Consider the following 23711-nt stretch of genomic DNA (forward strand, 5'->3'; position numbering starts at 1 on the left):
TATTTTTGGAAAGATTACATTCGTCGTTAGCATTTTATCAACGTCTGGAATCTTCCTGTCCTATTTTAATATTCGATTATTTTACCAAGAGAGTTTTCAACATATTAAATAAAGTACTTAGTTTATCTCAAAAAACATATAGGTACACAATACATATACATATTTGGATAAAATTACAATTTTTCTTAAAGAATGTGATACATTTGTGACAATTTTCTGAAATAGGGACAATGTAAGATTAATAATGAAAAACTGAAAAAAAGAATTTTTTCTATATTTTTTAAATTTAGTAAAGGATTTTCAAAAACGTATCTACAAACTTAATGAACAAAACTGACTATGAAAACTGTACCTTTTCTATATTGGAGCAGAAATAGTTATTTCCTTTTACTATTAAACATTATGTTTAAATCTTTCGGCTTTGCTACTATCGGTTACTATTTTTGGAGGAATATAACTAAATTAGCTATAATCAATTTTCATTTCACTTTCTGTAAACAAATACCTAGCCTGATTTCACTAAATATTTAGTATTAACCTCAATATTAAGTATTTAATAATCTTATTCTAATAAATCTCTGGAAAGTTATTTTATCCTTTCTTTGAAGCGAATTAAATTTTTATTACGATTTGTTAATATCTCTAACATGCCATAAACGGATGTCGTGAAATATATCGTGCAAGAGAATATATTTATTTATTCATCGCAGCATTAATGCTTAACTACTGAAAGCGAGGCCTATTAATTATATTGTGACACAGCGGCAAGTTTGTTACACAGTGACCTGAAACCACTTAAGAAATAAATAATTTCTGATTAATGTTTATTTTAAACGTAATTAATGTTGATTTCCTGTATGCGGAACATTTCGTACAAAATATAACTGGAAAGGAAAATTTAGGTGAAATTTTTGTTTGCCTTGTCAAGCAAATACTGATTTTTCAATGAAAGTAAAGCAACGGCTTGGAGTGGCTACGTACAAAATTGATTTCATTAGCTTGAAAGAAAAACGATTTACCATGCTTCTAATAACCTTAAAACGTTTGAAAGATTTCATAGCATTCTGTTTTGTAATTTCAAAGTTAAAATGTTATATAATTTAATTTTTTTTCCCAAAAATCTGGATATCGAAGGTAAAAATCCAACACAGATACATAAATTGCTGTAACTGTAAAATTACGTCATTATTTTTTGGGGAGGCATAAACGAACATTTTTTTATTAACGACTTTCAAAGTTAAATTGCAAAATGTTATGCAATTTTGATTTTTTTTTCCAAAATCTGGATATTTAGGATAAAAACTCAACACGGATTCATAAAGCACAAGCATCTTATTTTGAAAAATTTAAATAAGATTTACTAATAGAAATTTTGGAGATGACAATCTCCAATTCTTGGTAGGGACAATTAGTCAAATTTTGGTTATCGTTTTACCATCTACCCCATGTTCTTAAAATTCACATAAAATTTGACACCAATGGGTGCAGTAGTTTTGGAGATTATCTTTGTAACAGCAGAAATTGACACAAACGACAGACGGCAGACAAACAAACAGACAGACAGACGGAGACTGGGGATCTATGTTTTCGTACTCTAGAGGTCATAAAATGTAGAGAAAGCATGAAAAAAGTACAGATAAAATTAAAATTTGTCTCAACATTCTGAATGACGTCATCACTTTTTTGAAGGAATCCATAGATAGAGAAGTTACGTTGGTATTTTACTATCCTCACACAATATTAAAAATAAAATACATACATAATTTTAAAGTAATCAGTGCAGCAGATTCTAAAATTGTATGTCTAATAAAATAAGAATGGATATATTAAAAAAGCTGCATTTTTGTATTCTACCTACAATAAATTCTCGAAAACTTTTTCATTGATGTTTTGCGAAATTTCTACCTTTTCAGTTTTGTCAAATAAAAACAAAAATTATCCCGCCATTCCTTAAACCTCATCTAAATAGTAATTTTCGAATAATGCTCTTCAATGTTTTGGTATCACGAATCAGAAAATTTCTAAATACAAGTCCTTCAGTTCAAGAATACAGGGCGTAACATGTATATGATAAAACGTTAACCAAAATTTCATGCGTTCGAATAAGGTCTGCACGAATCAGTCATTGGAAATGTTTTTTTTTATCAGATCAGAAACGGTTCACCCTATTTTCTTGAAAATTACAGTAGTGTCGCACCCGCCTATATTTAACAATAATAAAATTATTATTATTACAACAACAGCTCCTCGCCTAAAATGTTATTTGGAGCATTTTGTTGCATTATAGCTTAATTGGTTAATTAATCTTCTCCTCTGCTTTAAGGAAACAAATTCAATCAAATTTAACACAAGTGGGGCTGATGCTTATAATGTGAACATGGGATAGTTGAATTCCTTCAAAGTATAAACATATACACTCGAAGTTAAGCATGTAATTTTAAGAGTACATTTTTACCATTGGTTATCTGGTTCAAATGTATTTTATATCGTCCGTACTCTTGTACACTGTGATATATCAGAAGAGAAATGTATTCGTGGATTACTGCGTTTTCATTAAAAAAACTAGCAAAATTAAAAACTGGATGTATTGAAATTAATTTAAGTTCTTCTTTTTCCTCTATGTAAATAAATAACTGTTTTCTTTTTAAAGTAAATGCAAAAATATTTGTGTTTCATGTGTTTTTATAAAACTGAGTAATAACTTTTCAATTTTTCAATTAATTTATGTTTTTGAATGAAATTTAGATGGTAATAATTAATAATGTACCATGTTACGTGTTGTATTGTTAGACTCGTCTAAATTCTCGTTCGATATTAATCTACTCATTAAGTTGTACCTTAATGATTCTCATTGCCATTACTATAAACTAATAGCCATTATCTCATCGCAAGTTTTGATAAAATACTGTTATTCTTATATTGTCAATAACAAAGTAGCCTTAAGTAATAAAATTTTAATTATTTGGATTGTATTTCAGAATGATTCATAACTTGATTCAGGATGTATCATAGTTTACGTAAAAAGTGTTTGTAAAATACCTTATAATTTAAAACATTAAAACAAACATTCCCTGTCAAAATTTGCAATTAACATATTTCATTAATATTTGTTTGTGGAAATGTAACCTTCACATATAAAAAAGGGGTTAACTTGGTCTTGGATAGGAAACACAAATCATAAACCCAACCAAATATTAATTAAGATCATTATTTCCTTTCACGTTTCTCTAGAGTCTAGAATATATTTTGTAATCTATATTTTACATAAATCAAAATACAATACTAAATCATAAACCTTAATTAGTAGGTACCTGTTTAGATTTCCTGCAAAATTTTCCAATACAAAAAAAGTGTTATACTTACATTAAAAATACCGTATAGGAAGTTAGCTAAAGATACCGCAAAATAATACGGTTATTGCATCAAATGCACTCTTAACGAACTCACTCAATTAGATCCAATTTGATCCGGCCTTTAGATCTTCGTTTTAAGAGCATAATAATTTCACCTTTTCAATTATTCAACAACTAGCTTTTATGCCATATGGTAACAAGCTAACGTAACTTTTGTAATTTTTTCCAGTTACAAACGAAACTATCACCACCACCAAGAGCACCACCAGTGGAACGGGTCGAAGTTTCACCAAGGAAGACCAATAATGTTCAAGAACAAAGATTGGCGGCGGCGTCGCCAACAGAGATGAGGACTGAAAGAAGTGAAAGGGCGCAGTCACCAAGTAGCCCTTTGCCACCCACTGGAAAGTACTCTTTAATGCAGTTTGCCATGCATAATTTTAGACAGACTACAGAGTGAGTGAAAATTCTGATTTTACTTTAAGTGATTTTTGTTCTATTATTATCTGATGAAAAAATTGTCTGTCTTCATTATCGAAAGTCGTGGAAATTCGTCGGTACGGAATTTCTGAAATATTTAAGGAATTTCTAAAATGTTTCTATAAAAACACTTCACCTTCACAAGAGAACTCATTAATAAATCGATTTTAGCAATGAAAAGGACGAAATATTAGAAAAACAAACATTACGGAACTTTCTCCGATGGTCGTACATCTTCTACCACATAATATTATCGAAAGTGTTGGTACTTTTACCAAATGAAATACTAATTAGTATATTCTGAGAAGAGGATATTAAGGTTTTTTAATACAGTTCCTCGTTAATAAATTGACAAAGTGAAAATATTTTCTGTCTTTTGTTTTTTTTTTGAACAACAAAATTTGCTGCACACAAATTTTCAAACCGGTTGACATTCACAACACACTCCTAAACAAAACAAAAAGCTGATTGTGGAATATATTTCTCTCAGATTCGTTTGGTTAACACAATATTTAAATTAAATTTAGGGTAAATGCGACATGTATGAAATCCATGTCATGTTAAATTTAAAGACTACCACTATACATAAAAAATTAAATGTTAGCTACCTCAAACTTGGATTTTAAAATAAATAACAGGTTTGAAATGTTTTAACGATTTTGTAGCACAATCGTACTTTTCTCGCCTCTGAAGCGCAATAATCACCATCTGCATATTCCAACAAATTTTTATAATTTATTTATTTCTTAACATTATCTCATCAGCTTTTTCCCGGTGGCAGTTACAATTTTTCGTCAAGCAGTATAACGTCTTCAATTTTTAAATAAATATTAATTTTCAATCTCAAAATCTATATTTATTTAGTCTTTTTTTCTCAGAGGATGCATAATTTTAGAAAGTTTTGGAATGTACAATCTCTGAAATAAACTGTAAATCTGTAAACCACGATATCTTTTGGAGCATGTTACACCTCACTTTAAAACGGAAGTATTTTTTGTGATGTTTTGACGAGACGTCAGTACCTTTTTGGAAGATATACTTACACAAAATTTTGATAAGCTTTGAACCATCATCACTATCATCTTCTTCTTAAAGTATACAGGGTGAGTTACTAACTTCGCGGTCCTCGATAACTCATTAATTATTAGAAACAAAAAAAAGTCTATGGCTGAAGTTATATAGTTTATTGGGGACCATGTATCAAAATTATTTCCAATAACACAAAGCGTTATTTTTAAGGCGTGTCATACAACTCATTTTTTTCTATGGAAGACCCTATATGTATTTTTTATATTCTAGGTGACTTCTTCTTAGGTTTTATAACCATACTTTGTTTCAAAATTTCCATATAAGCCAATTTTTTTGAATTTTTTTGGCAATGGAATTGTTCTTAAAAAAATCGCAGTGGAATTATTTTTAAAATCTGGATTACAATAAGCAGAGGGATAAATAAAGTTGGGTTTTAATATACAAGGTGAGTTAGCTAAAAAACACCTCGAATTGTCTACCATTTGTTTTCTAAACATATTTTACGCCAGTAATGATAATGAAACATCTATTTTTGAGATTCATGAAATTATTGTAGTTAGTATGCATTTCTGAACAGTCCAGTCCAACATTTTACCAAATTTTACGTCAAGTTGCACTAGCGAACATTAGTCTGAAGCTTAATTAATTTTTTTCAATTTCCATAATTTTTCAAATTTAAAAAAAGATGCAAAATCTGAAAAACAAAACAAAGTTAAAGGATATTTTTGCAATATACATTTTTCCTATGCTTTTTCTAAAGCAGTGAATTTGCAAATTTAACACCATTACTTTTAGTTAATAATAAAAAAATTCATTGGGATATCACCTTTTTGGTTAACTCATCCTGTACAGAGCGTTTATAAAAAATAAATTATAACAATTTTCAAATACCGCAATGTCAGTTTTTTTGAAATAGAACACCCTGTATTTTATTATCTTGTTTGTTCTTTTTATTTTTTATTAAGTACTCCTATTTTATGCATATATTGAAGGTTGATAGTAGTTATTCAGATTTTTTACTTTTTTAAAAGACACATTAACATACTGAAAATAGAGCACAAAAAATAGGGTCAGACCCAGATATAAAATACAGAGTGTTGTACTTGAAATAATTGAAATATTGATGTTTGAAAATTTTAATTTTCAATTTTTTATAAACACTCCGTATATTAAAATTGTATTTATTTGATACCATAACAAAGAGCGTACCTGATCCTTCTTTTAAAATATTGCAAACAGTTCTTAAAAATGACGTTATAGCGATTTTTTTTGTAAACCCTTGCATTCTTAAATTCAACTTTTAAAAAAATTGGAATAACGTGGCAACGTTGCATCTAAATTTCAAAAGTAAACCATGGTTTTAAAGTACTCTGAACAGTCGAAAATAATTTTAGTGTATACTAATAATGCTCAATTATGGTTATCTTCAATAATGAGATATCGAAGAGAGCGCGCTTAGTGACTCACGCTGTATATACAACTAAAGGTCCAGAATCATGGATATCAATCGAATAAAATCACTAACAAACCGCCAAGAAAATCTGAAATTATACTTAATTGGAATCACATAATAAAAAAACGCCAATAAATTCCATTTCAATGTAGTAAACCCGCAGGCCACAATTTGCCACCAAATAATTTAAACTTATGTATAATAATTGGAGCTCATTATTTTCGTAGAATGTTAATTCTACAACACTGGTGCTAAGCAAAAAATCTGGAAAGTTATTTAAACAATCACCTTCGCTTCTTAAGTGTATCAAAGTGTATTTACATTTCAAGACTTTATTAATTAATTATTTATTTTTATTTTTTAATGAGAACGAACATGTATATTACTCTTGTAGAAACTTTAGAGAAATAAGATGTATATACCATTCCCCAAATCATTGATAAAATAAATCCTAATAAAAAATAGTTCTCTTTGAAGCATTGTCTAAGCAGATCAAAAATTTTATCACATTACTAAATCCCAAAAATACCACCCTTCAGGGAATGTTTTCATTAAATTTAAATAAAAAAATAAAAAATAAATGAACACAACTTTCTAGAGTCTAAACTTTCCAGCAGATCATTTTCGGTATTTTACTAAAACGAACTTTTTAGAACTCGTATGGCTTAAATTGACCATCGAAGTTAAATAAAAAGTTAAAATATTTTCAATAGACAAAGGCACAAATGGTTGTTTGTGAAATAAACATTTTCAAAAAAAAAATTAAATTAAATAACATCCAATATCTTCAGTTTTAAAAATGAAATATTTTAATTAAATCATCAGTACATCAACAAGTCATTTTTAATTTAACGCAAATCATTTAGAATTTACAACTTTGTTAGAGCCAGTTTAAGTATACATTTAAGCACAACTTTAACTTTAGACGATCACGCGGTCAAGTTCAACCAATCAAATTCTCAAATTTAAATATTTAATTCATCTACTATAAACAGGCTTTCAGTTTAATTAATGTTCAACTGTCACATGATGTCTAGTGAGGTTAACATAAAACATGCATACTCATTGCTTGTACATGAAATAAACGTAGCTGTTTATAAGGCAAGAACGACACCAACTACCATATTTCGTTGGCCATAAAATATGAAACAAAATGCTATTGTTATTATTATTGTAATTATGAGCACACAATGCTGAAAGTATTTCTAAAATATTCTAAAAAAATCCTATTACATTTGAAAAACAGAAATTCGATTTATTCATACAATTTAAACCGAAATAATACAGTGATCATTTGGCACAGTCCAGCACGTGTGTAAACACAGTCAAATCTAATTCAACACCCTGTACATTTCAGACTCCAAGATTTTTATTATTATTTGTGCTCTCCATTTTCCTTTACAAATGTTTACGCTTTAACGATCTTTTTGAGTTTAGACACTTTATTTCCAGAGAAAACTCGTTTTCTCGCCGTAACTTGGAATCCCTTACTGTGTCAGAATTACTACGTTCAGCACTATTAAAATTATAAAGCGATACTAATTAAGACCGTCTGAACACGTTTTGATCAGCCAAGTGCAACAATTACAAACATTTTCTTTCATTGTAAAAAATTAGAAAGCATATGGAATGTCCTTCTTTCCTATCATATCGTATCTTCATATTGTCATCGTATTCCGTGATTACGTGTGGTGGCCTAGTGTCGTGATTTTATATAACCTCTGAGTGTTATTGATAATCTTCACGCATTAACTGACTTATATAATTACTCGAAAGTTTCCTAAACTGACGGTTAGTAGGTACCCATTTTCGAATAATTTAGGGTTATCTCGTTAATTATATCACGACTATCTTGATGATGTATTTGAGGATTTTTAGTACTTTCTTATAGTGAAACAAGCTTAAAGAAATAATTGTAGCTGCAAGTTATTGTAATTTGTTTGAAAAGAAAAGTTGCTATTCTTAAGCAACAATGACGAAACCTTCTCATCACATGCGGTATTTTTGTCTGATAGAATTTAGTCTGTGGTTTGCATTAAAGTGAATATGGTGCGATCGCTTTTGTTATTGTGGTTGAGTTAGCAACAACAGAATGGGAATAGTTCTGCATTGCAACCGGTACTTAGACATTATTTTACACTATTTACATGTCTTCGGAAAATAACAATGGCGTATATACAGGGTGCTACTTCTATCTTTTCTCACTATTGTGATCTCGAAACGAGTAAAATATACCAAGTTAACGAAATCGAAACAGCTAAATTAAAAAATAAGAAAATATTAAAATTATTTATTTTTCACGAAGTTGGTACAGCTGCATCAGTAGAAAACGGTGCTTTCCTTTTTCTAATTTAACTCGCAGCGTACTTGTTACATTTTCCAAGATCACAGTGTAGTTAGAAGATATAGAAATAGCGCTCATATTTTCTGTAAAAAGAATAATTTATTCATTCAGTCGGTTTTTGATTTGCCTATAAAACGTTTTTATAAAATTATGAAACAACTTTGCGGTAACGTTTATAACATTTCTTTATGTACAAAGTGTCACACTTCTTGCGTTACCGCTAACTTACTACACTGTTCATATATCTCAACAGTTGTCGGTAGGGTAATTTTTAATCGATTAGCATATTAAGGCTAAGGGGACATCGAACACCTACTAAATAGGATGACACGAACTGACTGTTTGCTTTGTGTAAAAACTTATAAGTTTTATCGAATGGGCTTTATATTTCATTTCGTTGAATTCAAATAAATAATTTAAAATTTTTTAAACCATTTTAGAGAAAATCCTTCTGAAGCCTGTGAGATAAAAGTATTAACACAGAAAATAAATTCTGCGGCTTTGCCATGGCATTTTTTAATCTATATAAAACGATGAATGTCGTATCGTGATGTTAATATGTTTTAGATTAAGATTAACTGTCATGTTGATATATGATGTGGCCTGTACATTAACCATTTCAATTAATTTTAGTCTCAGAACAAGTTTGGTTTATTAAAGTTGTAAAATCTTCCTTTGAGTACTGTACATTTGAAAACATTTGACAGTTCTAGTAATAGTTTACATGTAGAGTACTAACAACATATACGTATTTTGTTCATCCTTTAATGTGTTTTATTGCAGCTTGGAACTTCTAAAAATGGATTCGTCGATAAAATCCAAAGAAAAACGTAAAGAATGGACGTGGAAGCAACAAACCGACTTGATCAAATGGCAAGGGACTTCAATCGACGGTCCTCTGCTACGTCTAGAAGACCCCGATTTGAGTCCACTTGCTGTGGAGTGTTTTGAGTGCATCTTGAGGTACTGCGGAGACCTGCCCTTAACGCCGGAAATGCCCGAAGTCAAATGTGTATATACAGTGCTAATGGTGAGTGCTCTTTACGTGAATCAAGGACTGGTCACGCTTTTTAGTAAAACACTCCATTTTTGCAATTAAATAATTTATAGAAGAAAATGGAGCAAGTCTGATGCAATTTAAATGAGACCTTCGTCCGTAATTTAGCTTATTTATAGGGGAAAGTGGCCTAATTTTACGGGTGTCTTATAATTATGAATAAAAACAAAGTATTAATTTTCGGTCAGCAGAAATTAATGAGTGTTAAGCGAACTCGAATCTCATATTTGCGTATAATGCGTAGTCCATGAATGGGTTAGTGTGCTAAATGAGTTCAAGCTTGAGGTGGGTTACTTTTACTTTTTTAAATATGAATCAATGTTTTGGTTTTAGTTATAAAGGCAGAACTGCTTTAGTCAAATGATTCCCACACTTATCTAATTATGTGGGAACGTATATTCAGGTACCTGCACACTGTTACATATTATATTTATTTAACAATAAACAATAGTCTAGCGATTAAATTACAGTTTTGTTGAGCCAAATTAAAAGATTTATAGTTTTGTATTTGATTTCAACACTGTTTTTTATATCAAATTGAGGTTTTTGACACTTTGTAGTTTTTGGTAAACGCAACAAAAAAATTTTCAACGCACTTCTTATCAGAGATTTTTTGTGAAACTTTTAATCGAAGCAGAATAGAGCAAATAAGTGTCTATTAAATTACCAAAACCGAAGATCTGCTTACAATTAGTGGGAAAGATCAGACAAATTTTTTTCAGCGTTTTACCATATACACGATATTCATAATATACAAACAAAATTTGGCACCAATCGGTACGGTAGTTTCGGAGATTATCGTACTAACAAAAATCGACACAGATGACAGACAGTCAGATAGACAGACAGCAAAATAGCAGACAGAAGAAGACAGGAGACTACTGTTTTCGTATTATAGAGGTCATGAAACTTCGAAAAACTATGAAAGTAGCAAGTTGCCCGATGGACTTGATTACAATACATTCTGTAATCGAATTAATTAATTTTATATGTGAAAGAAAACCTGTTTTTCTTTAATAAAGATATATTAATACCACACTTACCCGTGGAAATATACGTGACAACGCTATACACGAAAGTTAGGTTAAATTTGCCTTAAAATACATATACGAAATATGACAATTTCGATAATTAATCTTCCTACAATCCTTGTAGCACTCTTCCTTCAGCACAAACTTTTCGCCTTTTCAAAAACAAACAATGCTGATCGTATACATTTCTTTTCGCGCATTTTTTCAGTCAAATAATCATGTAAACATCACAAACAAGACGAAATAAGTAATCAAAATCTTAGGGCTAGTTTATAAACGGAGATTATTAAATTCATCACGCATTTATCGAAGCGTTTAACCATGTCTGATTGGCTACAGTCGGTCACGTGGTACATTAACGCCGTGCTAAAAATTTAATTGCAATCAAATATTTATTTGAAGTTCTGTAAATCGAGTCTTAGAGTGGTTATCCTACTGTACCATATCATTTTTTGAATTCCAAGCCTAACCCCGGCGCATCCGCCATATGTCACAACTAAAAAGGCCGTGAAGGATTATTAAAACACTAATCTATAAAGAAAATCAATTTCAAATTTTGATAAATAAATCTCTTGTGGTACTTTGACAGTACCTAGTTGCTTAGTGCGCATAGTGACGGAGATAATAAAATTAAAAAAATTAGAAACGAAGACTTTTACCGACTCAAAATCAATAATATCAACTCCAAACAATCTGTCTGTAGTTAATTGCATTATTTCCTGAATTTCGATCAACCAAGTAACTTTATAAAAGCTCATAACTAAAAAATCATAAAAATTAGCAAGTCAATATGTTGGTAACTGCGAATTATTATTTGACGGAAACGGAAAAAGAAAAAACTGTTAAATCATGCAGATGAGAAAATAAAAGTTGTTTTGTGGGAAAATACTAGCAAGGTTAAAACTTTTCCAATCGTGTTAAAGGTGTGGCATTTATTTGTTGGACGGGTATACGACTGTGAGAGAGTTGTAAAATTTTGAATCAAGATTATTTAGTGTAACAGAAAATGTTGAATGAATGATGACAACGTAGGTATGTAGTAGTATGGACCACCGTTTTACCTTATCGAGTTGTTTCAATCTAAAAATTAGAATAACTTGAATTGTAACTGGTATAGATTTTTTCAAAATTATCTGAATCGTTCTCTTATATTCTGTGTCTATTCGAAATTTTAAAACCACCAAAGTAAAATATGGGAATTATTTTACTTATTTAAAATAAATTAATTTAATTTTTGATTTGTAATCGGCGTGGGTTAAACTCAAGAACATATTTCTTAATAACTCGAATTTACACGACTAACTATTACAGCGATTATGTACAAAATAATTCCGTCGCAACGCAACTTCAGAGGATTTTCTCAACACTCGTTGGATTCTGCTAGACTGAATAATCTCGTTCCCGAAGGTGGCCTCCATTTAAACCCATATTCCCTTCTCGATGTTTCGCAATCGAGGTCTTTCTCGAATCCATCGCGACTTCCGCTTCAAGGCTTTCTTTAGCGAACGCCGCTTCGACCGACTGATGAGTAATACTACACACTAGAAGAAACACATACATACTAGAAGACCCATAGGCGTCGTACCGGGGCAGCATATGGGTTTGGTATTACAGAATTATATTTTTGAAGCGGTACAACTTATCTGGATTTAGTAGCCAAAGTTCAGACTAGGACAAAATGGGGTAGTAGTTTTTTCTGATTTACTTATCTGATATTTTTTTCCGTTGACGAGTTCAAAACAGTGAAACAAAATTGAATAACTATCCTATAGATTTATTTGTCGGCTTTTTAACTTAAATTTTGAATAATGGTCTCTCAAGTAATGTTAAACTCTCCAGTACCACCTTCTGTCGAGATTTTTAGATACAACTCATAGGTAAACTATTAAATAAAGTTAAGTTTGTTTAATGGGCATTAAACATTCTTAGCTACATTAATTTTGACAATTTTGATGTAGTCTATACCACATTGTCACAATTGACAAAAAAAAACAAGCTACAATACTTGAAGGAGTTTTCCACTTTATGAAAATAAAACTATATGCTCGTTTGGAAAACCGACAACAAACATTTTGTAAGATGACGAGAGGGACTTATAAAATTTTGTACGTTACCTACTAAATCTGTTTTTATGACCTAAGAATTTAAGGCGGTTGTGATCGTAATAAGGACCTATTTAATAAAATTATTAATAAATATTTTTTTTCTGCTACCGATAGCGTAAATGAATCTTATTGCTCCAGTGACACTGATGTAAGCGTAAGTGAAGTAAATAGGGCAACCTCGTTGCTAGCTCCGTAAGTAGGTTACTAAGGGCGTAAGTGTTACTTACGCTGCCAGGACAAAAAAGTAATGAAAGTAGTAGAATGTCAGAGAAATGTCAATAATTTCATTTTACAGCAATAGTTTCTTTTATAATTATTTATTAATATTAACTGTAACACTACACTCAGTAATATTTATTAAAGGATTATTATTTGAAGTTATTTCAAAATTAGTAACTGTCACATTTTCATCAACTGCATGAGCTTCCAACATTTTCTTATATAATTGAGGTAACAAACAGAAGAACTGACACGACGTTAATTTCAGCATTGAATATTCACACCATAAACTGCTAGGAGACTTGCGGGCTTCGGATCTTTCCTTAAAATAACCAAACATTACGGTTTCATTAACATCTTGAATGTTTCGTGATGTATACCAAATTGAAAATGCGTTGTAAGTTTCATTATAACGGAATTTCGATTTTTCAGGTAACAGACATGCGCAAGCAATATTGGCAGCTTCTTCTATTGCCTGTAAATGACTTGAATCACTCATTTTTCACTTTGAACAACTACTTTTTATTAGAAAACTTCACTTGTAAACAAATTTTTTTATCTTGTTGCTACGGAAATGAATACGTTCAATGAGTTCCTGATAATTTCTTAAATATTTTTTAGTTACTAGAATTATTACTTTTTAGTGTTACTGGTGTCGGTAGCAGAAAAAACGTAATACAATACACGCTGCGTAACTCCTTTCTTAAGTCTCGGAGGTTTGCCGGGCCTCGGCGTTGCCTCGGCCCGTCAAATCCACCTCGACAAAAAAGTTTCCTTACGCAGCTTGTAATGTAAATAACTATTATCGTCCATAGACTGATTATCATTCCTCAGATAGTTATTGGAAGTACACATACCTAACTACTAACAGTTCTATGTAAAAAAATGTCACATATGTAAGAACACAGAAATTTTGACAAAAAGTGTATAGGAGTTTGTATTTAATATGTTGTACTGCATAGTTGTTATAAAGTTCATGTTTACTTAAGAGCCAAAAACAAATTCAAAAATATCGTGCCTTTGGACAGCAATTTAATTACACTTCACAGAAGAGGTGATTTAGTTGGGTGTTTAAGAAGTAGTAGCAATATTACTATATAATGAGTGTATTGCAAGAGGAATATAAGTATGTATAACAAAACGATAAAAACACAAACTTGGCAGAGCAGTTAAAATGTTCTGTTGGCTCTAGATTTTGTTTTTATTAAGAAACGCACAATCAACCAAAAAACAACATCAAGTACCCAGTGGCTATTGTTCGTATTTTTTTTTGTCAGGATGGCAACATCTGGCAATTTTATGGCGGGATACCTCATGTCAAATTCAAATTTTGAACCCCAATTCAATAGCTACCATCTTCTCACTGGTTTTTAGGTGCGCTCATGTCAAAATTGACAACTGTGGACTGACATGCTAACATTGCTCCCATTCAGAATTGTCAACCCAAAAATTTCCTTCAATCATTAATAGTCACCCGGTACTTTAGACTTATAGAACACATTGAATTTTCTTGATTTACCATCTTGCTTCCGCTATCTATTTAGTAATTTCTAATCTCAAAATAATGACATATGAAAAAAATCAAGTTGTAAGTTTGAAATGTGTGTCGTGACAGTATTTATTGCATATAGCAACATCAAATTTATTGTAATAACCTTAATAACCTTGCTTTAAACTACTATCAACTGGACAATTAATTATTACTGCGTAATGTATATGCACTGACTTCTTCATGTACACAACACTAAATTAAAAATAACCCTCAAGATAATAAATAGGCTTACAGACTTATGTAGGGACATGCTTATCCTATTACGACTATAGTAGTCCACAAACCCTAACATTATATTATATGGCGGGTTACTATTCTGAAAACGTAAAATTCCCCTAGAAACACGGTCGAAATGAGGGTAATAAAGACCATTCCGCATAGGTGCACCTTTGACCGTTGGATTTAGTATTGCACAGGTTCAGACTTTGTAAACAGTAGTTTTCTAACACGCGTTTTGTACAAAATTGTCATAATATTCCATGCCTGGGAAAGCACAAGTACAAACTCTTAGCAAACAGAAATTGCAGTTGATCCCACGATGGAATTAAACAGTGATGAGGGCGAACAAAATGAAGACGCCATTAATGAATTTCGAGAAAAAAATAAAACATAATTTGCTTGGATGAAACCTGATTCAACCGTTATGACGTGAGGAGGAAAGGTTTATCTGATGGTGCAAAGCACTGATGTTTAAGTACGCCTTCTAGAGATGAAGGAATCATACTGAGTTCGCCAAATTCGGTGATAGTTATGGACAATGCTAAATACTATTCCAGGCAAGTGAATAAAAATGAATAACGGCAACAACGCAAAGATGACATAATGAACATGAACGATAACAATATCGATATTCCAAAACAAAATGGTACACTGAATATTATTATTAAAGGATAAAATATTCACCTGAAATATGATACAGATGAATTTTCCAATGATTAAGAATCGGTAAAAGAATTGCAGGTAATTTACAGTGGGAAAGATCTTCTTTTTCTCCACGATTCTAGTAATAAGCAGCACATTATTGGACTTAAAGTGCAGTGTAATGTTAGAGTTTGTAGATTACTGTACATGAAAATTCACTAGACAGCACCTGTAGGGACTAATTTGATAACTTCCAACTAGATAAGACGTGTCCAACTAGCATTGGAAAGACATTTTAATCGATGAAAAACTCACTTCTTCTATCAAACTATAGATACTTGAACTGTAATAGGTAATTAAAAGTAACAAACAAATTAGTAAATGAGGAGATAAGCACTTAACGCCGATTAAAACGAGGTCTCTTTAAAAATTCTACATATATATAGCATCAACGGTATATTTTGCGCAAAACTTAGATCTCTAACTAGTTAATTAAAACGCCGCACTTCAGTAATATAATTAACTCAACTCATTTTGTTTTGTTTCCAGCACTGCCACAAGCACGCTCTTTTACGAGACGAAGTTTATTGCCAGCTCATGAAACAAACAACCAGCAACAAATCTGAATCTCCTGAATCTTGTCAAAGAGCTTGGAGGCTTCTTTCCATAGTCGCCGCATATTTCGCCTGTTCTGAGAACCTTCATCCTTTCCTCACCGAACACCTGTCCAGCGCAGCATCTGATAGGCGAAGAGTATGTCACGGTACCGCCGCCGTTTGTCTCGCCAATCTAAGAAAGACACAACGATGTGGAGGCCGTAAGAATGTCCCCTCAGTAGAAGAAGTGACAGCTGTCAGTGCTGGCCGTAGTGCACGACGACAAATATACAGATTACCAGGTGGCGCCGAACGAGTAGTCAACACAAGATGCAGTACTGTAGTTGCTGACGTTATCGCCGAATTATGTAGTTTAATCGGAGTGGGACCGGAAGCGGAGCAACAAGAATTTAGTCTTTATTGCATAGTGCAAGGAGATGCCTTCACAATGCCTTTAGCAGCTGATGAGTATATTCTTGACGTTACCACTGAACTTCACAAAGCAGCACAACCATTCTACTTGATATTTTGCCGCTCGGTTTGGTACCACCCTCTCAAACATGATGCTAGTCCTCTTTATACGGAAGTTTTGTTCAATCAAGTTGCCCCTGATTATCTGGAAGGTCTTCTTCTGAGGCTGGGTAATCCGAACTTGCCTCCCAGTATGGTTCGTGACATGGCCTTAATAGCCGCTTTGCTTCATCGCGCTGCTGACTTAAACCACCCCCCTAGCCTAAAAGAAGTCAAATTTCTTCTACCCAAACCTGTTCTAGGCTTGAGAGAGCCAAGACCTCCGCAGTGGTTAGCTTTAGTTCAGACTTCTTGGGGACAGGCGGCTGGTTTACAGGTATCTAGAGCCAAACATAGGGTATTGCAAGTCTTAAGCAACTGGCCTCTGTTTGGAAGTAGTTTCTTCGCTGTTAAACGGGTGTCTGGTGATATGGAGAATTGGCAAGAACACATTTTGGCTTTGAATAGGAGTGGAGTACACTTTTTGGAAATGACCACTCACGAAACGATTCAACACTGGCCTTTCGCCGAGGTTATTTCGACTAGAAAAGTCCGCTCTGAGGATGGGGCTTTGTTCTTAGATATGAAATGCGGAAATCTGTTGCAACAACGAGTTACCAGGTTGCAAACTGAACAAGCACATGAAATTTCGAGATTGGTTAGGCAGTATATTAATTTAGAACAAGCCAGCGGTCCAAGAAATTAAGTTTTAAATTATAATTTAGATTTGTATAAAGTCGTTGTTAACATTGCTCATTCGCATAGTTAATTTTAAGTCATTTATAGCCTTAGTAAAGGTTGATTAACATTTTTAAGAAAAGTTGATGTTATAAATGTTATATCCGTGTTACTCCTTTTATACGTAATAGTAAGAATAATTTTTAGTAATTGTGGAACAGGTAAAGAAAGTCTGTTATGGAACGCCGTCGGCCAGTAGCTTTGGCTTGTTTTTTTTTTTTAGAGGTTGGATCACCACGTTTCGCAATTACTTAAATTTTCACTTTTATTTATTGTACATAAATATATAGATGTGCTATGTATAGAATATATTTTATATTATTTGTAACATTCTTAATTTCCGCATATGACTGTTCTAGTTGTAAAATAATATCAAACTCACTTCCAATTCAAAAAGGTGTATATGCTTTTTTGCGTGGGAATTGATTTCTTAAATAACAATATGTAATTATGAGAAAGTGAAGCTATTATAATACGAACAATCAAGGCCAAACATAATTAGGTATTTATTATAAAGATGGATTATAATGCAAGTTAGCTCATTCATTATCAATGCATTATCTGACATTGTATCGGTCCCAGACAATTATTGCATGTAAAATTATGGGTGTTTGTATCTTTACTTTATTAAAAATATTTTATTGAATTGCTTTTTTTTTACTTTTCTAAAGCTATAAATTTCTGCCCACACCATTTTACAGACCACCAAGAAGTAATACTGACAGCAAAGGAGTATGATTATGTCTTCGTAAGCCAAACCTCCTCTTTGAAGCTTTATGAATGTATAATGAATATGCATCGGTTTAACTGTGGGTACTTACCTATACTTTAGGCGACTGTGACATTTTAAACCACTCTAATGAACTAACCAATGCTGGCTGGGACGTTTTTATATTTATAACAACAAATCGTTCATAATTATGGCTGTTATGTCTCTTATATCTTTGAAAGACTTTTTCATAAAGATTTATCAACCAAACCCTCGTAAAAGGCACATTCACAGAAATATGATCAGATATGGCAGATCCAATAATGTCTGGCAAAGTGTAAGAAATATCAATATCATAGAATACTCTCACTGTAGGGTATTTAAAGTAGAATACTTGCTTAGTAAAACCGATAGCGCTGCTGATATGGTGCTCTTTGCTTAGAGGTATGAAGGGTTTGTTTGCTATAGCCTGTATACTTTCGTTGAGTGTACAGTCGAGGCCATTAATAATGACCGCCTCCCGGTCCTAGCAATGGACTGCCAAAAATACCCGAGCGGTTTGAGAAAGACAAGTTGGTTTATAACTGCAAACACAGACCTGCATTTATCAAAATTTAGCTTTCTCTAAGGCTCGGATAATTTCGGCAGTCCATAGCTAGCACCATGGTCACGGGAGGCGGTCATTATTAAAGGCCTCGACTATACTACCTGAAAGATAGAACCCGCTGATTTTTTGACTAAAGTTTCATGAGTTTCTATACAATTGCTTTATGAAAGGTTATTGGAACTCTTTTAATTTTATTAATCTCTGATGGACGTAACAAGTTATTGTTTTAAATGTTATGTTTGTAGAAGGATTATATTTTGTAAGAAATTACTAAAGTGTTAGTTCTGCAGGACTCGCAAATAAATACACGTTCTGTATCGACTTATCGAGTGCTAAACCTTGGGACAGAATACGAAATTTTATTATTAATATAAATACAGATGACAATCAACATTATTTGAATCGAGTTTTGGCGCCATATCAACGTATTATTTGATATTTTAGTTAGAAATGAATTACGACAGCATATGTAAATAAGAAATTGGCAAAAGTAATCTAAAGTAATCTGAAACTTACATATCTTCATGGCATCCTTAAAATAGTTTAAAATAAAGTTAACATAATTGTAAAAAAAAACTAATTGCAATCCAACAAAATGTAATCCGTATTTCTAATGATTCTTGTATTCGATATTTACTTATTAATTATCAACATGTCAGAGATTTAGACACTAAAGTCAGTGACTTTGTTATATTATTATCTTTATTTATAACCTTACTCAACATAATATGAGTCTTAGTGGCAATAACCCCCTGCCTCTTATAAAAATCTAAATAAAACTAAAACTTTATTGCCTAGTGATATCCGAATAGAGTTTTACCAGTGATTATGCATCTAACATCCATACTCACTGGTTGCACGAAAGACGAAAACTCTTATAATTATATATTACTCTAAATAATTACTAGTCAATTCAAACTGTGGTCTTTTATAAATAAAAAATAATTTTTTTCTGGAAATCTGATTATTCGATTTTTTAAAAATAAAGCTTTCGTATTGGCTAAAGCTATCTGAGGTAAATTCTCATTTTTATTCTCCAACATGTGAAGAAAATATAATGAAATCTATGGCCTTGGTGATATATTTATTAGAGGTAATTTTAAAACATTTTGTAAGAATTGTAAAAAAAACTTACTATTAGTAATTCCTCCGTTTAAGAGGTATCAACTGCACGCACCTTTATATTATTTACTAGCTTATTAGGTATACGTACATATTGATATATGTTACTTGAGGTAAAAAGTTGTTTACTCTTTTATAACGTCGATTTGTTGGTTTCAATATATTATTACTGTTATTATTATTAATGATATTTGTTTGTGCTTTTCATTCGCCGAGATTCAGCTTATGATGAGTGGCGATAATAAAAAAAACAACACTTGATTTTGTTTATTTATTTACAGATACGTTTTGTTACAATATACGCCAATATACGAACTTTTATACCCAAAAAAGAGGGCCGAGCTAGCTGCTCGTACAATAGGTTGAAGTCTACAATCGTTGTAGGTGCGCTACCTTTCTGGGAAGAATGTACACTTTCTAGGCGAGCTACTTGATGTTTTTGGAAGTATACACTTGTCTACTTTCTAATATTATTATCAGTAACTTAAAATGATACCAGATCAATCCTTAAGAAAAATTGGTCTAAAAGTTAGTGATAATTTTTTCGTCCATTGTCTTCACATAACCACGAATTTTGTTCCTTTATTTAAGTTGTGGACTCAGCAACTTTTCGCTCTTTTTATGTAATTTTTATTCTACCAATATTTCACCCCTATTATTATAAAATCCTAGCAGAAGTATAACTGAGCTTGTTTCACACACGGCTACAGCTGCAGGTATGTACAAACAATGATCGTTTAAAAATAACGAAGTCTATTACATAAAAAAATGAAGATTACCGAATTTCAAACGAACGACATTTTGGAAGGTTTTAAAAGAGTTGAACTTTAAGTAAATCTATTATATTTTTCTGGTTATATTTGCAATTTTATTCATTTCATTTCGAACTTTAGGAATATAAAAAGAGGTAAAAAAAGCATGTTGATTGATCGGGAAGATGTAGTTTTATGGAGAAGAAAATATTTACGACACATAAAACAATATCGCGAGGAAGGACATCTGATCTATTACTTGGACGAGACATGGGTGCACACTACAATTAAATCAGCGAGACAAGCTTTTAATGAGAGATTTTCTGCAGGGTTGAAAAATTCTTGTGAGAAAGGCCAAAGATTGATAATTAGAATTACACATATTGGGTCAGACAAAGGATTTTTAGATGACAGTTTGCTGACTTTTTTATCAAAAAAGCAAATAGATTACCATGCAGAAATGAACTCCCAAGTCTTTGAGCAATAGTTTCAAAAATTCCTGATCCAAACAGATGAAAAATGCGTTGTAGTCGTAGACCACGCATGATATCATAGTCGACAACGCGAACAAATACCCACGACAGCAAGTCGAAAAGCTGTCGCACAACATACAAGAATGGTTGACAAAACCATGTTAAAAACAGATTGTGCGACGTCATCGGCAAACACATAAAAATTTTCTAATTGATGAAATGACGAAGGTACAAAATAAAACAGTATTGCGACTGTCACCTTATCACTGCGAGTTAAATCCCATTGAACTTGTTTGGGCACAAGTCGAGGGCGAAGTGGCTAGACATAATACGACAATCAAAATTGCCGATGTAAAAAATCTGTTTACTTCGGCTATTGAACATGTCACATGAAAGAAATGGCAGCAAGCCTAACTAAGTTCTTCTTAGTTGCTATGGTAATGAAAATTTGTTTTCTCTAATTCAAACTGCGTAGGAGTAACTATTTATCACAATATCGTCATATATTGTGGAAACATACGAATGACATACGTATAATAATATAACATTTTAAAGCACACTATTAAAAGTTTCAGCCATCTCAATAAGTACCATAGTGCGCTATATACAAAGTCGCTAAAAAGTAGCACTGAAATTTGCTACCTAAGTAAAAATATTTAAACTTTATCCTCTGAATTATTATTCAAATTTCCATCAACATTTGTTTCGGAGATACAAGACCGAATTGATTCTTTTTTTAAATAGCACGAGGGGTTAAATTTAATGTTTTTTTAAAAATCTTATTTTGCTGTCCTACAGTAACGTAACACATGTCTTTCTTTATTTGAAAAAAAAAAGGCAAAAAAATATTAAAATAAGACAATTTGGTGGTTGCGTACGAAAATTTTGTTTTTGTGCTAGAAAACGAAGACTATGAAAATGGTTTATTCTGTTCTGACATTTTCATTGTTATGTCTTATTATCGCAATGGGACTTCGTAAACAAAGAGTAAGTCTATTCTGTAACCGCTTGTAAGCAAGAATATCTGGCCAAATTATTTATTAATTCAAGAAACATCGTTAGAGGCTCACATTAGAGATGTAATCAACAGATTTATTCGAACTGCCAGTGTCAACAAAGAGAAATGTTGTAGAAGACCTTCAGTATCTGATGAAGTTATTGATGATTTGACACGATTTGAGCAGAATCTGCAAACATGTTTGACAAAATTTTGTCAGCAGTCAGAGTTCCTGTTGCAACATGAAATTCAACAATGGTTCCAAAACATTGACAAAAAGATTTTACAGAACATTTTTGAAATTAAAAAAGGAGTGATCATGTGATTGGAACAAAATGGTGAACATTTTCAAAACTTTCAGCATTCTTTAACTACAATAAATTTGTTTCTTTTTAATGAAATGAATTAGTTTTATTTTTTAAAAAGATATGAAGATTTGGCAACCAGTTATACAGATGCGTGTGGTCTTTGTCATTGGTCCTTGGGCATTTAGTACAGTTCAAATTTGAGAGGCGAGTCATTTGCATGAGCTACTGCAACCCTATAATCATTTATAGAAATCCTGTATTAAAAATACACTAAATAATGCACCAATACCAGAATTTTAAATCCTCTATCAAATGCCATTTTATTAACAACATACTTTTTATTGAAGTTACGAGTGTATAACGATGAACTTGTTGTCATTAATAATTCTTTGTTTTAAGTTTTGAAAATTCTGTGCATTGAAATTGATTAATTGTCGTTACAGTTGCAATGTATGAGAAGAAACATTTTCTATTATTGAATTTAGAATTTAATATGTAACGTACCATTATCCATTACGTTTCTATTACTTTTAGCAATCTGGTGTTATTTTTTTCAAATGACATTCGAGAGATACCACCTTCGTAATACCAAAGGAAAATTAAGTTTCTAAAACACATAGCGATCCTACGCAACCGTAAAAAATTGAACTACCTCTTTCAACAACGTAGATTTTTTGTGTTCAAGACAATGATTGATGAAGACCAATTTCTGTGTCCTCTCCACAAAATATCAATGCAATTCGCTACATGATTTTATCTGAACGTATACATCACATAATGCACTTCGAGTTATATTTTAAAAAAATTCTACAGAATCGATTCCAAAATGTTTGAATGCCGACCAAAACCGAACAAGAATGAAAGCGTCCCACTCCTTGTGTTGTGCTCCAATTTTGACGATAATCCTTGTTTTTAAATCGTGTTATTACTATGGATAAAATCTGGCTGTGACCCAGACACGAACAATCGATGGAACAGTACTAGTTTGGTGCTCCACCAATGTCAATGAAATTTCGGATACAGAGATCTGCTGGAAAAGTTCTCGCTTCAGTTTTTTTTTGCAGTAATTATAGTTGATTACTTGGAGAAAGGCAATCCGTAACTGGTGAATAAAAGAAAGTGACCAAATATGGAATACCATTTGGTTTTCTTGCCAAAAGAAAGGATCACTCCACATATTAAACACAATTATTAATAAAAAAAAAAACGAAATAAATTGTCCACAAGTGTTGTTTTTGCACACATATAGCGTAATGCAATGAATACGATTCACCTCTTATTGGCTGCTCTCCCTTCGACTTATAAATATTTCCCAATCAAAAAAATTTCGGACGAAGAACTAATAGAAGCTGTGGAGAACTGATTTGCAGAACAAGAAGAAACATCTTGTAAGAGGTTTACCAAAGTTGCAGAAT

At 31.9% G+C, this 23711-nt stretch overlaps 1 protein-coding gene and 1 long non-coding RNA gene across 2 annotated transcripts in view; one reads left to right on the plus strand and one right to left on the minus strand.

Annotated features, from left to right (window-relative positions):
• Positions 1–13861, minus strand: part of LOC135133000 (uncharacterized) — a 179969-nt gene extending 166108 nt beyond the window's left edge. Inside the window, exons 1-2 of the long non-coding RNA XR_010281131.1 lie at positions 13611–13861; positions 12961–13546 (exon numbers count right to left, since the gene is read on the minus strand). This is a non-coding gene — a long non-coding RNA (uncharacterized LOC135133000). The remainder of the gene's footprint in view (positions 1–12960; positions 13547–13610) is intronic.
• Positions 1–17974, plus strand: part of Myo10a (Myosin 10A) — a 98631-nt gene extending 80657 nt beyond the window's left edge. The window contains exons 12-14 of the mRNA XM_064061217.1: positions 3583–3809; positions 9443–9689; positions 16034–17974. Of these exons, the coding sequence (XP_063917287.1) occupies positions 3583–3809; positions 9443–9689; positions 16034–17296 (1737 nt within the window). The 3' untranslated portion in view covers positions 17297–17974. The remainder of the gene's footprint in view (positions 1–3582; positions 3810–9442; positions 9690–16033) is intronic.
• The last annotated feature ends 5737 nt before the right edge of the window (positions 17975–23711 follow it).

The sequence above is a fragment of the Zophobas morio genome, unplaced genomic scaffold (genome assembly GCF_036711695.1).
Source record: "Zophobas morio isolate AGI-343-1 ecotype UQ-CSIRO unplaced genomic scaffold, CSIRO_AGI_Zmor_V1 ptg000021l, whole genome shotgun sequence".
NCBI classification, from domain to species: Eukaryota; Metazoa; Arthropoda; class Insecta; order Coleoptera; family Tenebrionidae; genus Zophobas; species Zophobas morio.